Source organism: Bos indicus, chromosome 1 (assembly GCF_029378745.1).
Source record: "Bos indicus isolate NIAB-ARS_2022 breed Sahiwal x Tharparkar chromosome 1, NIAB-ARS_B.indTharparkar_mat_pri_1.0, whole genome shotgun sequence".
In the NCBI taxonomy this organism is placed as follows: domain Eukaryota; kingdom Metazoa; phylum Chordata; class Mammalia; order Artiodactyla; family Bovidae; genus Bos; species Bos indicus.
The window spans coordinates 26,872,954-26,896,795 of record NC_091760.1 but is presented as its reverse complement, the minus strand read 5'-3'; the positions used below and the strand labels follow the sequence as shown (position 1 = coordinate 26,896,795).

At 36.8% G+C, this 23,842-nt stretch overlaps 1 protein-coding gene across 6 annotated transcripts in view; it reads left to right on the top strand.

Moving 5' to 3' along the window:
* Positions 1-23,842, top strand: part of ROBO1 (roundabout guidance receptor 1) — a 1,292,670-nt gene that overhangs the window by 1,248,217 nt on the left and 20,611 nt on the right. For 4 of the 6 annotated variants that reach the window (XM_070790260.1, XM_070790211.1, XM_070790302.1 and 1 more), the window contains 6 exons: positions 152-306; positions 2,869-3,204; positions 5,352-5,459; positions 8,268-8,412; positions 11,316-11,564; positions 21,565-21,971. In XM_070790260.1, the coding sequence (XP_070646361.1) occupies positions 152-306; positions 2,869-3,204; positions 5,352-5,459; positions 8,268-8,412; positions 11,316-11,564; positions 21,565-21,971 (1,400 nt within the window). The remainder of the gene's footprint in view (positions 1-151; positions 307-2,868; positions 3,205-5,351; positions 5,460-8,267; positions 8,413-11,315; positions 11,565-21,564; positions 21,972-23,842) is intronic. The other 2 variants (XM_070790446.1, XM_070790403.1) reach the window with 1 other exon arrangement.

The following is a 23,842-nucleotide window of genomic DNA, read 5'->3' as shown; positions in this document are numbered from 1 at the left end:
TATAAAATAAAAAGAATGATAATATCTTTCGGCATAATTGACCAAATTATTTGTGAGGATAATAAGATGGAGAATGGGTTGGAATTCTGAATAGGCAATGTTATTTGCTACTTATATAACACTTGCTTTTATACATGTCTTTTTTCTTTAGGCCAGGACTTCTCAACATCAGTGAACCTGCCACACAGCCATGGCTTGCAGACACATGGCCTAACACTGGCAACAATCACAATGACTGCTCCATCAATTGCTGCACGGCAGGCAATGGGAACAGTGACAGCAACTTGACCACGTATAGTCGCCCAGGTTAGAGGCACAGAGATAGCTTGATACACAAGCGTGGCATTGTTAGGAGCAGGCCATGAGGAGATAACTTCCCTTTTCTTCTCCCTAAATTGGAAAGGGAAATTTAATCAATATGTTCATGAAATATTAACCACTGTTTAGCAAATTAGCCTGATTCAAGTTATGTTTTCCATCCTTATATCTCCACACCTCACCCTACACCCAAAAATGTTTCCCAGTATGTGAAGGGAGAATGGAGGATATAAATTCTAGAATAAATAGCAAATAAGGAAAAATGAAATTATGTAGAAGTAGTTATCCTCATAAAAATGTGTGTAATTATAATTTTAGTAGATTGTAGTTATTTAGAGTATTTATTTTAAAGATTTTGAGGGCAAAGCAAATCAAAAGACCAATAAATATATAGTCTGAGGGATCAAATTTTTAATGGCGGGAACAACAACAATAAGAATAATTAGATGATTTTATTTAAATTTAAAAAATTTAAATTTAAAAAAAATTTTGAAAGCTAAATGAAATTCAAAAATGTTATTGTATAATAGTAAATTTTCGTAGAATACAAGAAATATATACCTTTTGCAGCTGTGTATACTAATACTAATTGTGTCTTTGGGGTTCAGAAATATGTGTGGTGAATTACTTGATAAAATTTCATGCTAAAACATGACAGTAAACTTTGGATGTAGAGTATACAATATTTAAAAGAATAAAAAAAAACTATAATTCTTAAAAAAAAAAACCTTTCAGCATGCATTCACAATATAGGAAATATTGAAAGAGTCATGAAGAATCCAAATATATGACTATAAAAATAACCCATGGAATTAAGAAAAAGGAAAATAAAATATGGCATTTAAGTAAAAATTGTGATGTACCATAAAGAACAAATCATAGTCTCCATTGAATTTGGATATGAAAATGATGCAACCATGTGACCAAGTCCCTATTCTTCAGAGGTTGGTGTTCTAGTTATCGAGGCAGAGAAGTGCTCACATAATTATAAGTAAAAGAAAGATTACGCTGAGGCCAATAAGACAAGAAAATGACAACATTTTTGTAAATTAATATGAAGAGCTGAGTTATCCAGCATGGTAGCCTCTGGCTTCAGGTGGCTATTTAAATTAAATAAAATACCATTTAAAATCCAGTTCCTCATATGCACTAGCCACATTTTGAGTGCTCAGTAGCCACATGTGGCTATTGTATTAGACAGTGCAAAATAGAACATGTTCATTTCCATATGATAGCACTTATATGGAAATATTGGCAAAAAAAATGAGATTGCCAAAACTATATTGCCATTAAAAATATTTTAACAACTCTTACATGAAGCTTAATACCTAAAAATTAGAAATAAAATTACTAAAAGCCAGATTAATTAAATACCTCTGATCCCTGATCATTTGTTGTTAAAATACAAAGTAATTGAATTCAGTAGGATAGAGAAGTTGCAAATTTTTCTTAAAACTATATTCATTTTTACATCTTAAGTAGTAGCCATGTTAATTCATCAATTCTTATGATATTTAGTTGAAAACTCATCCTCAAGGTGAACTTGTTAATGCTGCAGCCACTATGAATAAAATAGTGGTATTTTTATTATTATAACTTAACTAAATTTTTATTTAAATAATATTTTAGTTTTAAATGATTTTAGTTCTTTCTGCTATTTTAATATTTTCAAATGCAGACCTTAAGTATTTATATATATATATATATATATATATATATATATAACTTATTTCACTCTTAAATATTTAAATGAAGGAAAAATTAGAGTGAAATTGAAATATTAGATTATTACAGGTGTTATTTGATTAAATTGCCCTGGCTACTGTGATTCATTTGGCCATCATTATTGTCATTTTATATATCTTGAGGTATCATTATGAAACCATGCAAAATGACTATATAATAGCTTTTCTTGATAATGATTATCTTGTGTGACCAAAGGAAAAAACTAATAAAATTCTCCTGAGTATAGTTTACTATCACTTTTCTTCTGTTCCTCATTTTTTTGAATACAGGTATTTTGTACAATATTGAAATCTCAAGTTACTTGATCTGAAGGCAGAAGTTTTTTGGGGGAGGGGCAAGGTCTGCACTCTTAACATATTAGCCTTGTTCTGTTGCTTCAACAGCTAGCTAGTAATTTCAAATAGTTCAGTAACTCCAGATTAGAAAATTTAAACTTGGCACATAAAGATATTCATGTATATATTCTCTTAGTGCATTTCCCATTAATGTGATTGTTAAAGGAAAATTACTTAAATTGAGTTCATTATTTATAAACTACATAACACTAACTAAAGTTCAGAATTATTTAGTCTCCATATAAATTATATATCCTCTTTTACTCCCTCAATTTTTTTTTTGAAAGAACATTTAATTCTGTTCTTTAGAAAGGACATAAGAATACTTGGTCCTTTTTACTCATAGTATTTAAGCCCATTTATACTTTATATAACAATAATACTGTGACTCACAAAGCTTCTTACAAGGAAATTTAAAACGAATAACCATGCAGAATGACTTTTTCCTTTTCCTCTCCATTGCACATAGCTGATTGTATAGCAAATTATAACAACCAACTGGATAACAAACAAACAAATCTGATGCTCCCTGAGTCAACTGTTTATGGTGATGTGGACCTTAGTAACAAAATCAATGAGATGAAAACCTTCAATAGCCCAAATCTGAAGGATGGGCGTTTTGTCAATCCATCAGGGCAGCCCACCCCTTATGCCACCACCCAGCTCATCCAGTCAAACCTCAGCAACAACATGAACAATGGCAGTGGAGACTCTGGCGAGAAGCACTGGAAGCCACCCGGACAGCAGAAACAGGAAGTGGCACCAATTCAGTATAACATCATGGAGCAAAACAAACTGAACAAAGGTAAAGAGACTTGCCTTTATTCCCACCATCTTCTGTATTGGCTTCCTTAACCTTTCAGCAGTACATGCCAAAGCTTGTCTGGAACTTGTGAGTGAAATCTGTCTTTTGTCACTAAGGTTTTCTGATTTCTTTGGTTTCAAAATGTCCAGTGTCAAAAAGTTAATTAGCACAACAATAACCTTGGAAAATTGATTTTATAATAATATATAAGTATTTCCAAATGGTTTTGAGATTAATTTAAATTTAATCGTAGGTGAGGGATTGCTCCAGACAGAATCTTTTATTCATAAGGCAGATGTACAGCCGTCACAATACCTCACCTTTTAAATAAATAGACTCTCCCATTCTTTCCAGTCGAGAATGGAAGATAATTGCTTCTACATGGTCATATAAATGAGTGGCATTTTTATATCAAACTGAAAAAAAATAATTAGGCTTGAACTGGAGAAGTGGTTCAATTTTTTATATTTCTCCTACCTCTTGTGGTTACTAAGACTGCTGCAATGTATGATTTTAGACCCTAAATTTCTTTGACCTGATTGAAGTCTGTCAGGGTAGAACCTAAAGTAAATTGAGTTCAGTGTTAACTTATAGCTGCAGAATAGTATTTTATGGCCTGAGGGGAATGTTTCTCTATTGTAAATGGGTGAGTTGGAAGGGATAGGTATTTGATTTTCTTGTAGTTCCTTTAGGTTACTGCTTTAATAACATGATTTACAAAATTATACCTCTAGAAATAAAAGGAATGCTCTAATTTGAATAAGTCAGGACAGTTTGTATGAGTGTCCAGGTAAAGGATACATTTAATTGCAGATAATTAGAAATACAGATTTCCTTTTTTTTAAGCTTGAGTTCAAAGCTAAATGTATTACAGTTGGAAATTACCAAGAGATAGTATTATATGTTTTACTTTAATAAGTCACTCATCTTGCTTTATTCCCAGTTTAAGAAAACATTTGATTGGTATAATAACCCCATTCAATAGATATTTTCTAACCATTTTTTTCTTGAAATATAGTTGAGATACATTCTTACAGCAGTTACAGGTGTACAATGTAGTCATTCACAATTTTTAAAGGTTACACTCCATTTATAGTTATAAAATACTGGCTACATTCCTTGTGTTGAACAGTATATCCTTGTAGCTTATTTTATATATAATACAGCCGTTAGTCCCTTACCTGTATGCCCCTCCCCTTTTCTTCTCCCTGCTGATAACCACTAGTTTCTTCTCTGTATCTGTGAATCTTCTTCTTTTTGTTATATTCACTAGCTTGTTGAATTTTTTAGATTCCAACTATAAGTGATGTCATGCAATATTTGTCTTTCTCCATGTGACTTTTTTCACTTAGCATAATATGTGAGTTCATGGCAAAGATGAATAGGAGAGGTTCTGTAATCAGAGAGTTTACAGTGGGGATTCAAACTATTGTCACATTATTCCTACAGAGTACATAGCTTTATTGTCGACTTTGGAAAGGTCTGACAGTCCTCTGTACAAATATTTCAGAGCTGTGATAAATTGTTTATACTGCTTATAAACAGACTTGGTATGTCAAACTATAATAAAGACACTGGAATGCAGCTAGACTGATAGATTATTACTCAGTACATTCCAGGGGTGAGTTTTTCGCTCGGATTTTCACCTCTCCCTCAGCAAGCAGAAGTATTTGTGGAAGACTGAGATACTTCGTCTTCTTATCTGTATTTTTAATTAGACATAATCTTCCTGGCAAGTTTCAGGTTTATGTTTTATTATTTTTTAATGATTCACAGACATGACATTTTCCCGATTTATTGTTATTAAAATTATTTTGTTGCCATATTTTTAAAGATAAGAAGTCAAGCAAAGCTGACTTATGCCTTAGCTGATTTATAAGTGTTTTAAAGAGAAGAAATAGTCCCTGGTGGGATTCATTCACACTTATGTTTACTCTGATTCATGTAAAGAAGACACAAAGAGTTTATATTTTACATATCTTAAAGTAGACATGTTTAAAGATCTTTATTTTTTTCTTGACCTTTCATCCTAAACACATGTCCATCTTAGCAAATGATCAATATGATAATTTAAAAGCTTAATCCTTGGTAAATGATTGAGGCACCAAAATAAATGTATAACATTTTTTTCCATCTGACATGTCCAGATTATCGTGCAAATGACACAATTGCTCCAACTATCCCTTACAACCAGTCATATGACCAGAATACTGGAGGATCCTACAACAGTTCAGACCGGGGAAGTAGTACATCAGGTAAGTAAGGGAAACCAAGGAGAAGGCCAGTCTCTCCTTTAAAGAGATGGTACATTCCTTTAGCTTGAATGCTAATGATCTGAAATATGACATGTCTAATCACTTTATATGATTTGAACCTTTCAGGCATAGGTCTTGTCTCTGCAGTGTGAACTACTGTCCACTCATTGAACCATTTTATGTTCTATTTGGTAACGAAGATTGAGGCTCCTATGTTCTTCCTTTTTAAGGAGCTCTATTAAAGCCAGAAGCATGACTGAATCTTTAAAGGCAGTTGAAACACTTTTTCCATCTCAGCAAAAACATAACTAAAAATATTGTACATACAGTTAATCTGCTATGTTACCATTTGAAGGTAGTCTGTTAAAGCATATGAAACTTCAGCACACTTGAGTAGCTTTTTTGATTCTTCAAAAGCCCAAGAGATAGTATCATAAGATTTACGTACAATTGGAACCTGCCTCAGTTAACGATCTCTCTATCCCTTACTTAGTTCCTGCTCTAAAATCGCGTGAAGCAACCTCCCGATGTCAGCGTGTGCGAGCCTCAGAAGCCACACCGCGGCCTCTCCCCTGTGGTTTCCATGCTGTTGCAGCTGTTTGCCAGCTGTTTTCCTGATAGCGGCTGCAGATGGGAGCTTGCTGGCACTTAAGCCCTGTTTTTCTAATTAAAGGCGGTTCATTATTAGAACGAACATGTGGCAAGTCACACCACAATGAGGACAAAACCAATTGATCTTGACTCTAGTTTGTTTCTCCAGGAGAGGGTAGATATATTACTTCCTAGCAACTGGATTAAAGTTGCCAGTAGGTGCTTTTAGCCAAATGTCTCTACCCCTCTTCTGTAATGAATATGGTATTTGCATTTTACCATCTTGCCTTGATGAAGGCATGCTGATTTGGCATTTTGTAGCCTGTGTTTTGTCACTGATTGAAATTGTTCCTAGTTGAATTAAGGAGGTTAGAAATAGCTCTGTACCTTTTTAGATCTACTCTTGTTTTACTGTGTATTGTTTGATTGTTTTTAACAAATCTTATCAAATGACTTTTTATATTTTTTAAAGTAAGTAAACTCTAAACTATAAAAAAAGACACTGGAAAAGAGCTAGACTCACAGATTATTACTTAGTACATTCCAGGGGTGAGTGTGCTATTTGGATTCTCACTTCTGCCTAAGTAGGCAGAAGCATTAAGCATTTTTAAAATAAGAGAAAATTTTCAAAGATGTCCTCTTGGACAACTATATAAAGTGTTTTTATATTTGATATCCCATGCCATTTCTTCTTTGAATTCTTAGGCACTTAAAGAGAAAAACGTCTTAATGAAAAAAAAAAAAAAGATTCTGGGTTGTTATTCGATTGCCTTTTTCCATCCCTCAGTTTCGATACATAGATCCTGATGTTCTGCTGCTACTTGGTATTTAGTATTCTGTGACTATGCAGTAAAAAGGCCCCATGATATGAAATCTGGTGGTAATTAGGGGAGAGAATGAGGCAATTAAATGAAGTGAAGGCGAGATTTGTGGTGTAAGGCCTTTCAGGACAGGTAGAGTTGTTACAGTGGATGAGCGCCAGGAAATCAAGACAAAGGCTGTGGGTACAGTCAACTCCTCAGTACACGCATAGCCACTCCAAGACAGACAGGTGAGCGGAGGCAGAGAGAAAACAGGCAGAAGCCAGGCCATTATAATTTATAAGTAACAGCCTGTCCCTCAGCCCACACTTGGTGCAGTAACAGACCAGTGCAAGACGTGTGGCCTCACAAACACTGTCATTTCAAAATTCCCAAGGGACTTAAAAAAATAAGTCTCATTGAATATATTCAGACCTGTTTCATGTACCATGTGAGCTGGAGCTGTTTCAGAAAGGGTTTTGTTTGTTTTTTTTTTTTAAAAAAAGACAATTCACTGAATTTAAGGAATCATATAAGAAAAATATACTCATTGTCTGTAATTTACGTAAGAATGTAGAATATATCCTATTGGAGGAGGAGGATAATGACCATTTTATCTCCAAATATCTTTTGACCTAACATTATTTTAAAATGAATATACCAAAATGTGCAGCTACCTATGTTTAAAGAATATACCAAATCTAATACCAGAATGTTGGGCAACTTGAATAATTGAGCTATTTTAAACTTCTAACAATGTTCAAGCAACATTATTTCACTCTAAGCCATAATTTTATAGAAACAGTGGCTAAAAACACTTCGGCTCCTTTTTAAAAACCATTTTTCTGCTTCTTTTGTTGTTAGATATATTAGTTCTTCCAGCAATTATTTTCATCTGCACCTGTCTTTCTGACAAAAACTAGTAATTTCATTGTGCCTAAAACGTTTCAGTGGACAAGTACAAATTATATATACTCGGTAATTTAATGCAACAGTGGAAATGTAATAGATCGTATCTGTATCATATTGTATTTTAGGTTCCAGCAATTAAATAATAGAAAGGCACTTCAGAAAGTATGTCTACAGCTCATTTGTTTTAGATGATAATCCATAATGCAATTAATTGCTGTAAGAAGATCACTATTAATGATATGACTTATAAAAATTCATTTATGGTTTTATTGCTCGTTCACTATTTATTTTGCAGTTAAACTTGTCAGTATTCTGCATTTTCTTTTGTACAAAGTTCTGTTTAAAATTTAAGAAGAAAAGTGTGTTTACCTCTGTATATGAATTATAAGATCATATTTACAGAACATAATCTGTGGATTATTAATAATATGTGGATTATTAATCTGTGGATAATAGAAAAGGCTTAAAATTCAGAAATAAAAATTGTCTTTTGTTTCTTTTCAAGGGAGTCAAGGGCACAAGAAAGGGGCACGGACACCCAAAGTGCCAAAGCAAGGTGGCATGAACTGGGCAGACCTACTGCCCCCTCCCCCAGCACATCCTCCTCCTCATAGCAACAGTGAAGAGTACAGCATCTCTGTAGATGAAAGGTAAGAGGGATTTTAGGGCAGATGTAAGTGGAGCAATAGGATTCCCTAAACCAATATTAAGTAATTACTAAACTAAATCAACCAGGGAGACTGATTCTTAAGGTCCATGGACATTTTCTCTGAATAAAACAATATTGATGGGTCAGGACAACTTAGAAACCCTCCTCAGCTTTGCAACAACAAAAGGAATTCATATCTTAGAAGCTTCTTTTGGAACTCAGAATCATGAGTCATGAGTACATACACACACACACACACACCCCCATTCACCATACACACACACGCACAGTTTACATATTTATAAGTATTTTAAATTATATACATATATTTAACATACATGGTCATGACTATATATGAGATCACTTATATATCACTATATTTGATTTTGTATTTTTCAAATATCAAAACTTCTGTTGTATATCTCTGAATTTTCATAAATTAAGTGTATGGATTTATACCACAGCTCCAGCATCCTGAAAACTGTTTGCTCTCAGATATTATCACATTCTGCTGAAAACTGTAGAAGTTTAAACTTTGCTGAATTGTTTCTCACAGATTTAACGAGTGTAAAGAACCCACAGGACAGCAATTAGAGAGTTAGCATGCTTCTTCCTCACTCCAGGGTCTGTAGAACTAGATGTGGTACCACCCAACAAAACAAAAACAGCAGCTTCACTCGGCTGATCAGTGGAAGAGAGCTCCTTTGATATAGAGAATTAACACAGAAAGTGCAAAATCGGCCTGAAAATAGTCTTTCTAAAGACTGCTATTGAAATGAAGACATTGTTCTTTCATTCTCCACAAAAACAAAACGAAAAACAGTTTTAGAGTTCCAAGTATGACAGGAAACAAAGTCTCTTTACTTTTATTTTCTAATCACTGAATTCGCAAATACTGAACCATTGATCCTCAGAAAAATGCAAGGTTAGGTTCCTTTAAGCTCTGGTTACATCTTGGTCAGTCTGTCCATACAAAGAGCTTCCCTGGTGGCTCAGGTGGTAAAGAACCTGCCTGCAGTGCAGGAGACCTGTGTTCAATCCCTGGATAAGAAAGATCCCTGGAGATGGAAATGGAGATCCATACATACCTTCTTTTATATGTTTTTTGTTTAAAGACACCTTATTTAATATATATTGTTGATTCATTAACATTGAATTCACAGCCAATAGCACTGTAAGTCATTCCTGAGCAAAGCTTATCTAATTCACATATTTTCTCCATTGAGGCACATTATAGCCTTTTTGCCCTTGGGAACCCCAGACAGTCCTAAAGAAGTACACCTGGGGGTCATTTTTACCAGGGAACTCGCCATCATGAGGGCCTCCTGGTGGCTCAGTCAGTAAACAATCTGCCTACTAGTACAGGAGACCTGGATTTGATCCCTGGGTCAGGACAATCCCCAGGAGCAGAAAATGGCAAGCAACTCCAGTATTCTTGCCAGATTATACAGATACTTGATTGTGTTGTTTAGGTCCTCATATTTTATTCTGTAGGCAACTAAAGAGCCACTTATTACCCTAAAACAGGTGACTAACTGGAAAGTGGTGCTCATTATAGTAAAAAGCAATGTGAGGATGGAGAAAAAGGTATAAATTCTAGAGATTTTTAGAAGTAGAGTATGAATGAACTGGGGAACAGTTTAAGGTAGAAGAGAGGAATGTCAAAAGGAGTACAAGAGACATAGGAAACACAGGAGGAAGTGTCACAGATAGTGGGATTTGTTCATTAAAAGAAGATATAAAGGTACAAAGAAATCATGTTATATGAGCATCAACTTTCCTGAGTTCTGGTAAACAAGGTAGAGAATAAATAAGATAGAAGGGTAACATGAACACAATTTATATAATGCATCAAGTTACTGCCATTCTAACTAGTAATTCTGTATCCTGAGATAAAAGAGAAAGGAACAAATGTTCGCCAGATTCATTTAGAGCTTCCACATAGCTCTAGCTATGGAGGAGAGGGGACATTTTATAGTTTGTTGATTATTTTATTTATTGTGTTTTTCATTCACCATCCTAAATGCAAGCGAACTATACTATATTTTGTGCCCAACCAAAGAAATAGTTTGGTTTAAAATCATCTATTTTATGATTTGGTTTAAAATCGTCTATTATGATTTTAGAGGAAAAGTAGATTGTATTGGGCTAATAAGTTGATCTTCAATGTATCTACCTCCAGAGGGATTTTCAAGAGTAATTTTTCTCAGAATTTAGCATATTGTCTTTGGGTTATTTTCAAGACCATCCTGAATAGTCCTTTAGAGATCATGTTGAGTTGGAGGGATTGAAGAGATCAAACACATTAAACTTTGTTAGATTTCTTTATTGCCTGACTTCTCAGAGCCTATGATGAGCCAACTGAATTGTAATCCCATGGAGAAAACTTTGTTATCTATAGCAACACACACATCTTTATGACAGTGAACTATTAAAAAAAAAAAAAAAAGCTCTTTTTTTGGAAATTCTTATTTATTTATTTATTCATGGCTGGACTGGGTCTTTGTTGCTGTGTGTGGGCTTTCTCCCGTTGCGGGGAGCAGGGCCTGCCCTCTAGTCGTGGTACGTGGGCTTCTCACTGTGGTGACTGCTCTTGTTGAGGATCATAGACTCTAGGTGCAGGGGCTTCAGTAGCTCCAGCACACAGGCTCAGTAGTTGTGGCACACGAGCTCAATTGCCCAGCAGCATGTGGGATCTTCCCAGACCAGGGATTGAACCTGTGTCCCCTACATTGGCAGGTGAGTTCTTAGCCACTGGGCCACCAGGGGAGTCCCAACAGTACCTTCTGAAGGTGGCCTGAACATGCAGATTTCAAAAGCAATTCAATACTATTTCACTAACTCTACAGATAGTTCATTGGAATAACCTGAAGTGAGTCTAAGCGTCCTTATGATTTGTTCTAGCTATGACCAAGAAATGCCATGCCCCGTGCCCCCAGCACGGATGTATCTGCAACAAGGTGAACTAGAAGAGGAGGAAGATGAACGAGGTCCCACTCCCCCTGTGCGGGGAGCCGCCTCTTCTCCGGCTGCCGTGTCTTACAGCCATCAATCCACCGCCACTCTCACGCCCTCTCCACAGGAAGAACTCCAGCCCATGTTACAGGATTGTCCCGAGGAGGTGGGCCATGGGCAGCACCAGCCTGACAGGAGGTACGGGGGTCATTCGGCTTCTTCACTAACAGATTGGCTCATTTCCACTCGTAAGTGGCATTTACAGAATGCTCTTACCCGAAGTACTTTTCAGGTCACGTGGGCCTTTTTTTTCCAGTATCATCACAGAGGAAGCCCTCCCTGGTAATTAGCATATCAAGTAATATTGTTGATCATAACATTAGATTAATTGATCCCAGTGAACTTGCAACCATAAAATAATGTGCCTTAATTCTCACCCACTTAGGATAATTGCATTCATAAACACATGGATACCATGTAGTAAATATATGGGTTGCTAATCATTTTTTTTTTATCTTATAACATCTTATTGACGACGGGTGGTTTTATATTTTAGTTTTCTTTATGCGTGGCCATGCCATATCTTTAGTCTGTGAAGGAGAGATTTTCCTCCAGTCTTTGCAAATTCAGACTGCAGAGTGATTTGTTCTTTAAAAGCTATAATGTTACAGGATGAATTTGGTATATTCATTTTGTATTGACTTCAGGTATCTTTACTTTGGTTGAGATTAAGTTAGCTTACAGTCCTTTTGTCTAAGCTACTAATAGTATGTTTCACATTACTTTTCAAATTACCTATTTCCTCAACATCCTCCTCTGTGTTACAAATGGTACCCAGTATCTTCCTCCTGGCAAACTCTTCTTTGTTCTTTTGAAATGGTCAACCTCTTTACCTTTCTTGATCATGATCAAAAATCAGCTTTGTGTGTGTGTCTTAGATTTTTTAACCTATGTATTCAGCATTGCCAACCAGCACGTTTGTTATGCACAAATCCTTCACTTGTCATTTCTACCACATAAAAGCTATTACTGCATCATGTCAGCACTTCTCTCATTGTTGATGATTTTGTTTGTAGTATTTTATTGTCCTTGACACATTATATATATATATTATTTTCTGTATCCCTAATTTCATTTGAAACTGAGTATATTATTTGCCTCAGAAGATCTCCCCTCAATATTCTTGAATGAATAACAAGTTCTGGTTTATGCTGCTTGAATTCTGTAGATCAAAACAGAATTTGCAGTGCTTTGAACTATTCTATCAGTAAGAGGTTATTACCAAATTTAACTGATATACTCTGTAAAATGAAGGAAGTAGTTAAATTTTCTTCTGCGTGACAAGGGGGAAGTTGGATTGCCAGACATTTAAATTTAATGTTATTAACCCATGGAACTTCAGGAAGATTGAGAACAAATAAGACATCTCTTTTCCCTATTAAGGTCACAACCATCTCTGCTGCCACTCTTATTCAGAGAAAATGAGATGCTAATAGAGGCTGTTAGCTCTGAAATATCTCAACATTCTTTTCTCATTCTTTCAAATTACCTATTTCCTTAGCATCCTCCTCTGTGTTACAAATGGTACCCAGTATCTTCTTCCTGGAAAGCGCTTCTTGTTTTCCTTAGGTCAACCTCTTCACCTTTCTTGATCGCAATCAAAAATCAGCTTATCTATCTTGCCTTTTCAGCCTTTTCCTCTTGATTCAATCCTTTCTCCTTATAGTTAACCCTATTACCTTTTAAACTTCCTTTAGCCTCCCCTTTTTTATGCTGCTCTTGGTCTCTCCTACTCTGTAAGATTCTTTGGTCACTTTCCTAATTCTTATTCACACCTCAGTCCTCTGAATGCCGGCTTATACCATTTGCTTCTATCAGGCTTCAGAAAGTAACCGCTGAATCATCAATATAAAGCCTTCTCTTAATTTTTTCTATTATCTTACTACCATTCCCCCAATTAAATTATTCACCAAGTCCCTTCATTTCTAACTCCAAAATACTCTTGATTTTGTTCCTACGTTTCCTTTCCTAGAGCCCCTAAGGCAGGCCCTCAGTCCTGGTCCCTTTAAATACGGTTGTATCCCTGTATCGATCACCACTTACCTCACCTTCTCTGTCTACTGTCCACATTGTTTTTCTTTACCCACCAGTCTAGTAATGTTACTCCACATTCAGAGTCAAGTCTTAACTATTTAGCCCTGTTTTAATACCTTTTACAGTCCTTTTTCCTTTACTTACCTCTTCCCTCCCAATACTTCCACACATCCACTTTTCTAATTAGTCTGTTTGAAATTCCCTGAATTTGCCTTGAACTCACCAACACCTTGTCAGCAATGCCAGGAACCAGCCCACAGAAGGCAGTACTGGAGCTAGCGGTGGGGGCCATGACTGTCACCAAAATCCTCAGTGTCCTCACTGAGCACAGGTGTCTTGGTACATGCTATTTCTCTTGATGGCCTGGCCAGCATTTCTCATCTTTCCAAGCTCTGTTCAGATGTACCACCTGTGCAACTTTCTTGTTTCTGGCAAAAATCTACTCATCGTGTTCTTTACTTTTCATAATGGTCTGCTCGCCACTCTGCTAACACAGTAATCAGGTTTTCACGTTGCATTAGCGCTGGCGATTTGTGTCTCTTTCCCTGTTTAAGTCAAAAGCTCTTTGAGAGCAATGCTTATGTCCTGTTCCCGTCATCAAGTTCCACAAAGCTTTCTTCAGTAAAAATCTGATAAACGGAATCTTTTACTAGAGGAGAATGTGAAGTTGACTTACTTGCTACTGTTTTAGGGGAGTGAATTCAAGGTGAACGTGTATACTTGGGAAATGCACTGGGTATCTGTACCCAAAATCCTCTATGACTACATTCAGCCTGTTTTAAAAGGTATGACTTTCAGTCTATGAAGGTATTAAGAATCCTATCTCCAGGATTGCTGCTGGAAATAACCCTGGGCACTAAGAAGAAGTAGATGAAAGCCCATGGGACTTCCCTGGTGGTCCAGTGCTGACTCCGTGCTTCCAAGGCAGGGGGCACAGGTTCAATCCCTGGCTGGGGAACTAAAATCCCACGTGCTGTGCAGCACGGGGAAAAAAAATAAATAATAAAATGTTTAATTTGCCTGAAAATATTTTTGAAAAAGAAGTAGATGAAAGCCCATTAAACAAAAAACTATTACTGCTCTTCTATGTTGAAGGTGTATCCTACATGTTGACCCTAGAAATTTTTGGAAATACAGATAAAGTGAAAATACAAAAGTACCAAGGATCTCTGTAGTCAGAAATTGTCACTGCTAAGTCCTCAGTAAAGATCTGTTCTGACCTTCATCTTTATATAATCTCACATTGCTTTGAATTTGTGATGTGATGATATATTTGCCAATATAATCTTATAAAGTACTGTTTTTCACTGAAAAGTGAATTTTTCCATGCCAATGACTATTTAGATATTCACCTTAAACAAATGTGTACTATTATTTATTTTAAAAATTCCTCAATATTAGACATATGAGTCATGTCTAGTTTTTTGATAGTATACATGATCCTGTAATCCCCATCTGTAGTGAAGTCTTTGAGTCAAGCCTCTTCTCAAACCCTTAGCCTATTCGGAAACCTACCCATTTAGTAGATGACTTCTGTTTCTTGTCACTCCACTAATGATACATTCATTAAAGACAGATAGTTATTTCTCTATAAAGTTCATTCCAAAGAATCAGACCCTTATAGCCAAGTACCGGTTCCTGCAGATTTTTACTGCTTGATGATCACACAGAGCAATGCACGTATCTCCAGCCATAAAGGCACTTTCCTACTTCCTCCAGCCGTTTTCTCTTGTCTGTATTCCGGTAACGGTCCATAAGTGGTCTTGTTGCCTTTAGCCCTGCCCTTTCTTCATCCTAATCGTCTTGCTGCAGACGGTGCCGAGGTATTTTCCTAAAATGCAACACTGATCAAGTCGCTCCACTGCTTAAAATCTCTCAGTGACCTCTCATTTCCCTTAGAATAAAGGCAAAATTCCTTAATGGAGCAATCAAGGCTCTTTGTGATCTGACCCCTGCGTGCCTCCCCATGCTTAGCCATTTTCACTCCCCTCCTCGCTGTGGCCGTTGCCTTTACTCCAGATTTCCAAAGAGTCAAGTGCTGGAACACCCAGCACTCTCAGCCATGTTGAGGTCTTTCCACTGGCCATCTCATCTTCCTGGGACACCATTATCCCCTTTCTTTTGTGGAGCCAATACTTGTGTATCCTTTCCATCCAAGATTAAATGGAAGATACTCTCCATACAGTCTTTCCCTGATGCCCCATCTCTAAGTTGGAGCCAATTCTACATGTTCCCGCAGTGCCCTAGATATCTTCTATCCTGGAGCTTGGAGAAAACTGCATTATCACAGCATGTTTAATTAACTGTTTGTCGCCTCCACTAGACTGTAAGTCCCTTTAGTCAAGGATTATGTCTGTTTTATTTAATTGAATTTCTAGCATAGTGCCTGAGTCCTGTTTCTAGTGCTGCCTATGAACAACACTAAAATGTCATCACCTAAAACCATTTTCTTTTACTTGCAATCCACAAGTCAGAAGTTCTGAAAGGATTCAACTGGGTAATTCATCACCAACCCACGTGGCCTCTTCTGGTCTTTGGGGCTGCGAGATCTACTTCCAAGTTAGATTCTTCACTCATATGTCTGCCATCTCAGAGTTCCATGGCCTCTCTCTCCACATGCAGTCTCATCTTCCAGGGTCTCCCCACCATAGCCCAGGCTTCTCATAACACGGGGATCTCAGGGGAGTGGCACTTCTTTCATGGCAGCAGCCTACTTATAAGTCAGGGAAAAGAAGTTGCCAGGCCAGTTAAGAGCTACATTCAGAACTGGCACAGTCTGACTTCTGCCATATTCTATGGTCAGAGCAGTTGTGGGATCCACCCAGATTCAGGACATAGAACTAAACTCCCACTCTTGACAAAGGGATGGCTAATTCTCATCCCAGAAGACCATTGTGGATAGAAGGTACTGTTACGAACATCTTTGTAAAATACAGTCTGCCATGGCCTGGTGGCATAGTTAGTTTATTAAATGTGAGTGCCTTAAAACTGAATATTTCTGTATTAAAGTGCAAACTGTAAACCATTACCTAAGGTCTTATTTCTTGTGATTCCTTTAGTCTTGAACCTAGAAGTTTCTTCACCATAGTTGATACAGAATAAATGTTTAAAGAATGAATACATATTTTACTTTTATGTTTATTGATTATGGACATTATAAATAGTGTAATGTACATGAATAAGAAATTACTGAGCTAAAACCATATAACTGCAATATTTAATTAGATAAGTATTTCATACTAGCATTATTGTAGATAATACAATTTTGACATTCTAATGAGCTTCTAAGGTATTCCATTTTTGTCTAAGACTAGATAAACTAAACTAACATAATAGTAATCTTTCATCTCTCTTTTCAGCCTATGAAAATAATATAATTAAATGTATTTGCATATATTGTTTTCAAAAGTATCTGATACTATTGTGTTTACTGTAGTTATGGAATAGGAAATTCACTGATATCTTATTAGTATAGATGAACTGAGTATGATATAGTTGGAAGGAAAACAAGTCAAGGAAAATTAAATATCTTGTCTGTTAAAAACTGGGGAATAGTTAATCATACAAAATATTAAAGCTATACCAGTTTTAGCAAAAAATCGAAGGTACGTATTTTCTCCCTTTCATCTTTTGCCTGGCAAATGGTTTATGGTAAACTATATAGATACCTGCTTTCATAAATTAATGGAATTATTCTCTTCTTCTCTTGAACATGTTTATGAAGGCATCATTTTTGCAGGAGCCTAGAGTATTGAGATTCGCAGCCATACTTGTACATTATTTCAGAAGACACTGAAACCCCGCAGAGGGAAAAATTGAGGGGAGTTGAGGCTTATTTGTGGCAAGTCCCACCTGAGTACTGCATCTTGAAATAGCTTTTTGGTTTCAAATAGAATATATTACATATTTCAAACTGGACATGTTTATTACACGTTCCCTGGGCTTGCCTTATTTACAGATGGTTTGAATAAAATTTTCTGTCTTTCCCCAGCATTTGCCCAGGGTGTTGGTAGTTAAAAGCCAGTCCTCATTTAACATGAAGATGTTTTGGCTTCACATAATGTGACTTATCCACATACAACAATGCTGACATCTTTTCATTGTGAAGTTGGCTGTCCTATATCCCTTCATAGATGGTCAAAATAGCTCCTTTTGTGCTAAAAAGTCTTACATGTATTTAAAAAAAGAAGTTTCTTGTGGTATTTTGGATGTGCCTGCTGACAAAGGCTGTAAATTGACTTTTAAGTATGGTATTTTATTGCAATCCAAATTAAACAAAGGTTTTCCTCCTATGTGTATAACATACTCCATATTGAAGCAATTATCTATTTTAATCTCTTAAATAACTTCAGCTTTGGTACATTGTTCATATTTCTTCTAGTGCCACACAGAGATGCGTTAGAAACCACCCAGAAATGAAGAAAAATAACACATTTTACTAAACAACTGTGTATATGTATATATCAATATGTTACATATGTACATACATCTGTGTATATGTGCATGCGTGTATGTGTACTACGTCACATCAGTCGTGTCCAACTCATTGTAACCCTCCTATGCATGGGGCTCTCCAGGCAAGAATACTGGAGTGGGTTGTAGTGCCCTCCTCCAGGGGATCTTCCTGACCCAGAGATCGAACCCACATCTCTTACATCTCCTGCATTGGCAGGTAGGTGGGTTCTTTACCACTCACACCACCAGGGAAGCCTGTATATGTGAATATATATGTATAATAACACCGTACCTAGAGGAAAGGCCATCGCCTTGGAAATGGACTGTGAGATTAAATTCTAAATTTTATACATACTAGTCATGGGAACGTTGGCAAGGTCTTTAATTCCTCTGAATTTCAATATCCTCATCTGTTAAAACAATAATAACATAAATACCCTGGAATGCTGTTGTGAGAATTAAATAAGCTAACATTGTATAATACTTAGCTGGAAAGTAGGTGCTCAACCAATTAGTTAATTATAGTATTTTTTCGTAATCCTTCATTTTTAATGCTTTCTATTTGTGTTAATAAAACATGTTTATTGAAGTGTCTCAGTTCATTGGAATAAAAAGCACTAAACTTTTTTCTTCAAATAACTATCATGCCACCACCCTAACCACTGTGCTATACTGAACTTCCCTTTTTCTCTCTGTAGCAGGTCTGCAAATTAGATCTTGACCAGAAACTATATGGGTTTGTTTGTATGCTTTCTTTTAATATATTACTCGATCTTATTAATTTTAAAACTATAATGACACACTTCCAGATTTTTTTGCAGACTGCACATGTCTGTAGCCATGGTGACATGGAGTAAGTAGTGTGTTCCATTTTTAATCACTTTCTGTCTTGCTCTTCCCAGTCAATTCTCTTAAGTGCTCAGGTAAGGATGAGGGTACATAAAAAGAGTAAAGTGGACAAGGATCCAGTCTTCTTCTTGGTCAGCCCTAATGACTGTTCTGTCTCATCTTGCTCTATGAGTATCATAAGGATGCTGAGGGAAGGGGGCTGGCACCAGCTTCCATTGATGAAGCACTCTATCCTGGACAACATCTATAGACGTGTGTAGTCCTTGAACAATTTAGCCACATCTTCAGGTAGACTACCAGTCAGTGGCATTCATACTCTATCTCTGCTGGTCTCCCAAGCCATAAGGGCACCAGAGAACACCAAATCCTGATCTCACCTACCCTCCTGCACTAGTGCTTAGACTGGCAGGTTTGTTTTTCTTTTGTTGTTTTGTTTTAATATTACTGGAGTATAATTACTTTACAATGTTCTGTTAGTTTCTGCGGTACACTAAAGTGAATCAGCCATGTGTATACATATATCCCCTCCTGCTTGAGCCTCCCTCCTCCACCCCCAGTGCACCCCTCTTGGGCATGCCAGAGCACCAAGCTGAGGTCTCTGTGCTATACAGCAGCTTCCCACTAGCTCTTTACACCTGGTAGTATAAATGTATCTATGCTGTTCTCCCAATTCATGCCACTCTCCCCTTACCCCACTGTGTCCACGTCTGTTCTCTACATATGCATCTCTATCCCTGCCCTGCAAATCATTCTGCTGTACCATTTTCCTAGATTTCGTGTATATGCATTAATATATAATATTTTTATCTTTCTGACTTACTTGACTCTGTATGACAGACTCTGGATCCATCCACATCTCTACAAATGTTCCAACTTCATTCACTTTTATGCCTGAGGAATATTGCATTATATATATTTACCATATCTTCTTTATCCATTCATCTGTCAGTGGACACTTAGGTTGCTTCCACATCCTGGTAATTGTAAACAGTGCTGCAGTGAACACTGGGGTACATGTGACTCTATCCTCTTTATTCTCAGGAGTTCAGAGTTTGATGAAGTGTTGTCATGACCTTTCGAAAAGAGATTTCCCTTCTATTACCTTTTTAACCTTGCTTAGAGGAGGGCATAGCAACCCATTCCAGTATGCTTGCCGGGAGAATCCCACAGACAGAGGAGCCTGGAGGGTTATAGTCTATAGCGTTGCAAACAGTTGTACATGACTGAAGCAACTCAGCATGCAACCTCATTTAGACAGCTCTTTGTAACCTTGCCATAGTCCATAGGGTCAAAAAGAGTCAGACATGACTTAGCAACTGAACAGCAGCAAGAGTACTGACTGACACTGTTGAGCACATCACTAGGTAGTCCTCCAGGTAGGAATCACTATATGCATTCCCTGTTTTTCAGGCACTTTCCCAATTAGGAGTTAATCACTTGGCATTCTTCCCACTTGGGAATAACTTCCTCCCACAAACCTTGCTTTCCACTGTCTAAGTGCTCTCTGCCTTCTTAGTCATCTTCTGTTCACTGTGTTTGATGGTGCAGGAGGGGAGAGGAAAGACTGCTTTTAACTGAGGTTCTCTAGATCTGTGGAGAGATGGCGGAAACCAGTGACTGTTAACTCTGTGAACTTAAATCCAGAGCACCAAGAAAAATACCTGTAAACATTTTGTTAAACAGATAGGAGGAATAATGGTAAAAGTCATATACTTGAAAATAGCTAATAATATCTATAAGTGAGCAATTTGGAGAAAAATTACTCTTGGCTGTTTCTTTAATAGAATAAAATCTAAAGGAAATTGTATCATATGCTCAATGCATAATATTTTAATCCTATAAAATTCTACTCTCTATAGTCAAAATGAGTATGTCCATTCACTTGCAGTGGTAGGAGTGACCATGAAGGAAAGGGAAGGGAACGTATTTATACGTTGACGGAGCAGCCTGTATCAGAACTAATGTCTACTGTCTTTGGTCATTATAAGCTGTCAGTAATATTCCATATAGAGCATGCGTGCATGCTCAGTCATGTCTGACTCTTTGCAACCTCATGGACTGTAACTTACCAGGTTCCTCTATCCATGGGATTTTCTAGGCAAAAATACTAGAGTGGGTTGCCATTTCCTCCTCCAGGGGATCTTCCCCACCCAGGGATGGAGCTGGTGTCTGTTGTGTCTCCTGCATTGAGCCAGCGGGTTCTTTACCAAATGTACCACCTGGGAAGCCCCAGGATTCCATATGCTTTAGGACAAATACATAGGTGTCAATTTCAAAATAGGTATTGCTTACCACTTTTTTTCACCCCTTTTTAACTAAGCATAAGTGAACAGGGAGGCCTGGTGTGCTGCAGTCCATGGGGTGATGAAGAGTTGGATGTGACTTGGAGACTGAACAACAACAACTCAAAAGATAAAACATAAGGAGACTTATCCATAGATGAGTCTATTTCTATTAAGCTTGAATCAAAAGGTAGCCCAGCTTTCTTAAAAGTACCTCTGGTATTGAGATAAATTTCTTACAACTCAAAAATAGTACTTTAAGCATACCCTGATTTCCCATTGCTTTTCCTGAACAAATGAGCTCCATGGAAGCTAGTGAATTTAATGGCAACTCACTCCAGTATTCTTGCCTGGAAAATCCTATGGACAGAGGAGCCTGGTGGGCTACAGCCATAGGATGGCAAGAGTGGGACAAGACTTGGCGACTAAACTACCACTGTGTGGATTTCTGGGTTAGTTTACACTTTTGTGTCCTAAGTAATGAGCTAAGCCATACCTGTTTATTCATTTTCCTACAGACGGCAGCCGGTGAGCCCACCTCCACCTCCAAGGCCGATTTCCCCACCCCACACCTACGGCTACATTTCAGGACCCCTTGTCTCAGATATGGATACGGATGCGCCAGAAGAGGAAGAAGACGAAGCCGACATGGAAGTAGCCAAGATGCAGACCAGGAGGCTTTTGTTACGTGGGCTGGAGCAGACCCCTGCCTCCAGTGTCGGGGACCTGGAGAGCTCTGTCACCGGGTCCATGATCAATGGTTGGGGCTCTGCCTCAGAGGAGGACAACATTTCCAGCGGACGCTCCAGCGTTAGTTCTTCTGATGGCTCTTTTTTCACTGATGCCGATTTTGCCCAGGCGGTCGCAGCAGCAGCGGAGTATGCTGGTCTGAAAGTGGCCCGGCGCCAAATGCAGGATGCTGCTGGTAAGTTGTACACTTCTCACCAAGCTCGAAGAGGAAAAAAAAAGAGAATTCTATGTGTATTTGTCAGTTGCTGATTATCTCCATAATCTTATGTCCTATATGAAATACAACTGTCACCACCCTGGTTTTGACTGCGGAGTTTCCCAGATGACTCAGACAATAAAGAATCCACCTGCAATGAGGGAGACCTGGGTTCGATCCCTGGGTTGGGAAGATCCCCTGCAGAAGGGCATGGCAACCCACTCCAGTGTTCTTGCCTGGCGAATCCCCAGGGACAGAGGAGCCTGGTGGGCTACAATCAGTGGGGTCGCACAGAGTCCAACAGGACTGAACCACTAAGCACAGCACAGCAAGGAGACCAAGGTCCAAGATTATGAAGTATCATGCCTACTCCCTTTTTCTTGACAAGACTTTTTAAATCTTCTATTTTATTTAATAAATCATATGAAAAGTCTTCACTCTTAAGATAGTCTTAGCAAATATAAGTGCAACTTCTTTTGGAATGCCTGTGATCAATTGAGATTGTGTTATATATATACTTTTTAAGATGTAAAAGGTCACCAAAATAAAATTAATTGAGGTAGTTCACTCATCCCATGTAATTAGAAATTATCTAGGAGAAATAGATAAATGTCTGGGGGGACACTCAACTGTTAGAAAGTGGGCTATTTCTCCTTAACCCCCATTCTTTTCATGCCTCTCAATTAGAATACTAATTTAATTGAGAAAATATAAAGATATTTATAATAATTTATACTTTTGCAAGCATAAGTATGTTCTATGCTTAAACTAAACATTGTTAATCTAATAATTTGGAGAGCAAGTTAATCTAAATGCTTAAATATTTTTTCTATTTCCCCTTTTATTGCTAGTAGCCTGTTTTTAATTACTATATATCCATTCTTATGTTTTAATTCTCTTATACTTATTTCCTACTCCCATCTTTGTTTAGAAAGTAAATAGTATGAGAAAAAAATTTTAAGTATATATTTTTCACATGATTTTAATTTCTGTAAAATGGAATATATATATTCCTATACATGTTTAATATATGTGATATTTCTGGTAACTAAAAATATACAAATAGAATAAAAATAATGTGATCAATAAGAAAGAGAGACATTTCTGAGAAAGTAAAGATTATCACAGCAGATCAATAGTTGTTATCTTATTTAATTTTTTCTTAGCTTAGTAACTATCACATTGTTGCAATTATTTTCCATGTTCCAAAAGAATTTTCCATGGTCTCTTTAGATGTTGAATTGGTCATTATTTCTTATCATTGTAGAATATATTCAAAGAAAATTTAACTCACTTCATAAAGCTTTTTTTCTATATATTATTAATCAAGAATATGTTATAGGAAAAAAATATGTCCAATATCTCTCAAACTATTATTGTAGAATGCATACTTATTTTAGCCAGGCCTACACTTGAAGATATTAAACCGGTTTTCATTTTTTTCCCCTAGGAGCTGCTGCGTATAATAAAATAATATGCAAACCAATCTATGGTTCCTAATAAATAACATCTGACTTTATATATAGCTTTTGTTTCTCCTTATTTTTTAATCTTCTATAAAAAAATAAGTACATGAAATTAAGCATCTCAAACTACTGCTTTCATATTGTATTATGGGTGTTTTTCAGTTCATTGAATCAACGAGACATAGAAATAATTTTGAAAATTCATCTGTAAACGACCTCATGCCTCAGGGTCTATGAGCAGTAGATGGCCTTACACAATAGAATGAGAAATGGGTTCAGTCTCAGCCCTAATTCTCTTTTTTCATGGTTATGTAACTTTAATTGTAGTAGTCTCCATCATAGCTAAAGAGATTTTGGTTTAATATTTCATTGTATTGTAATTTA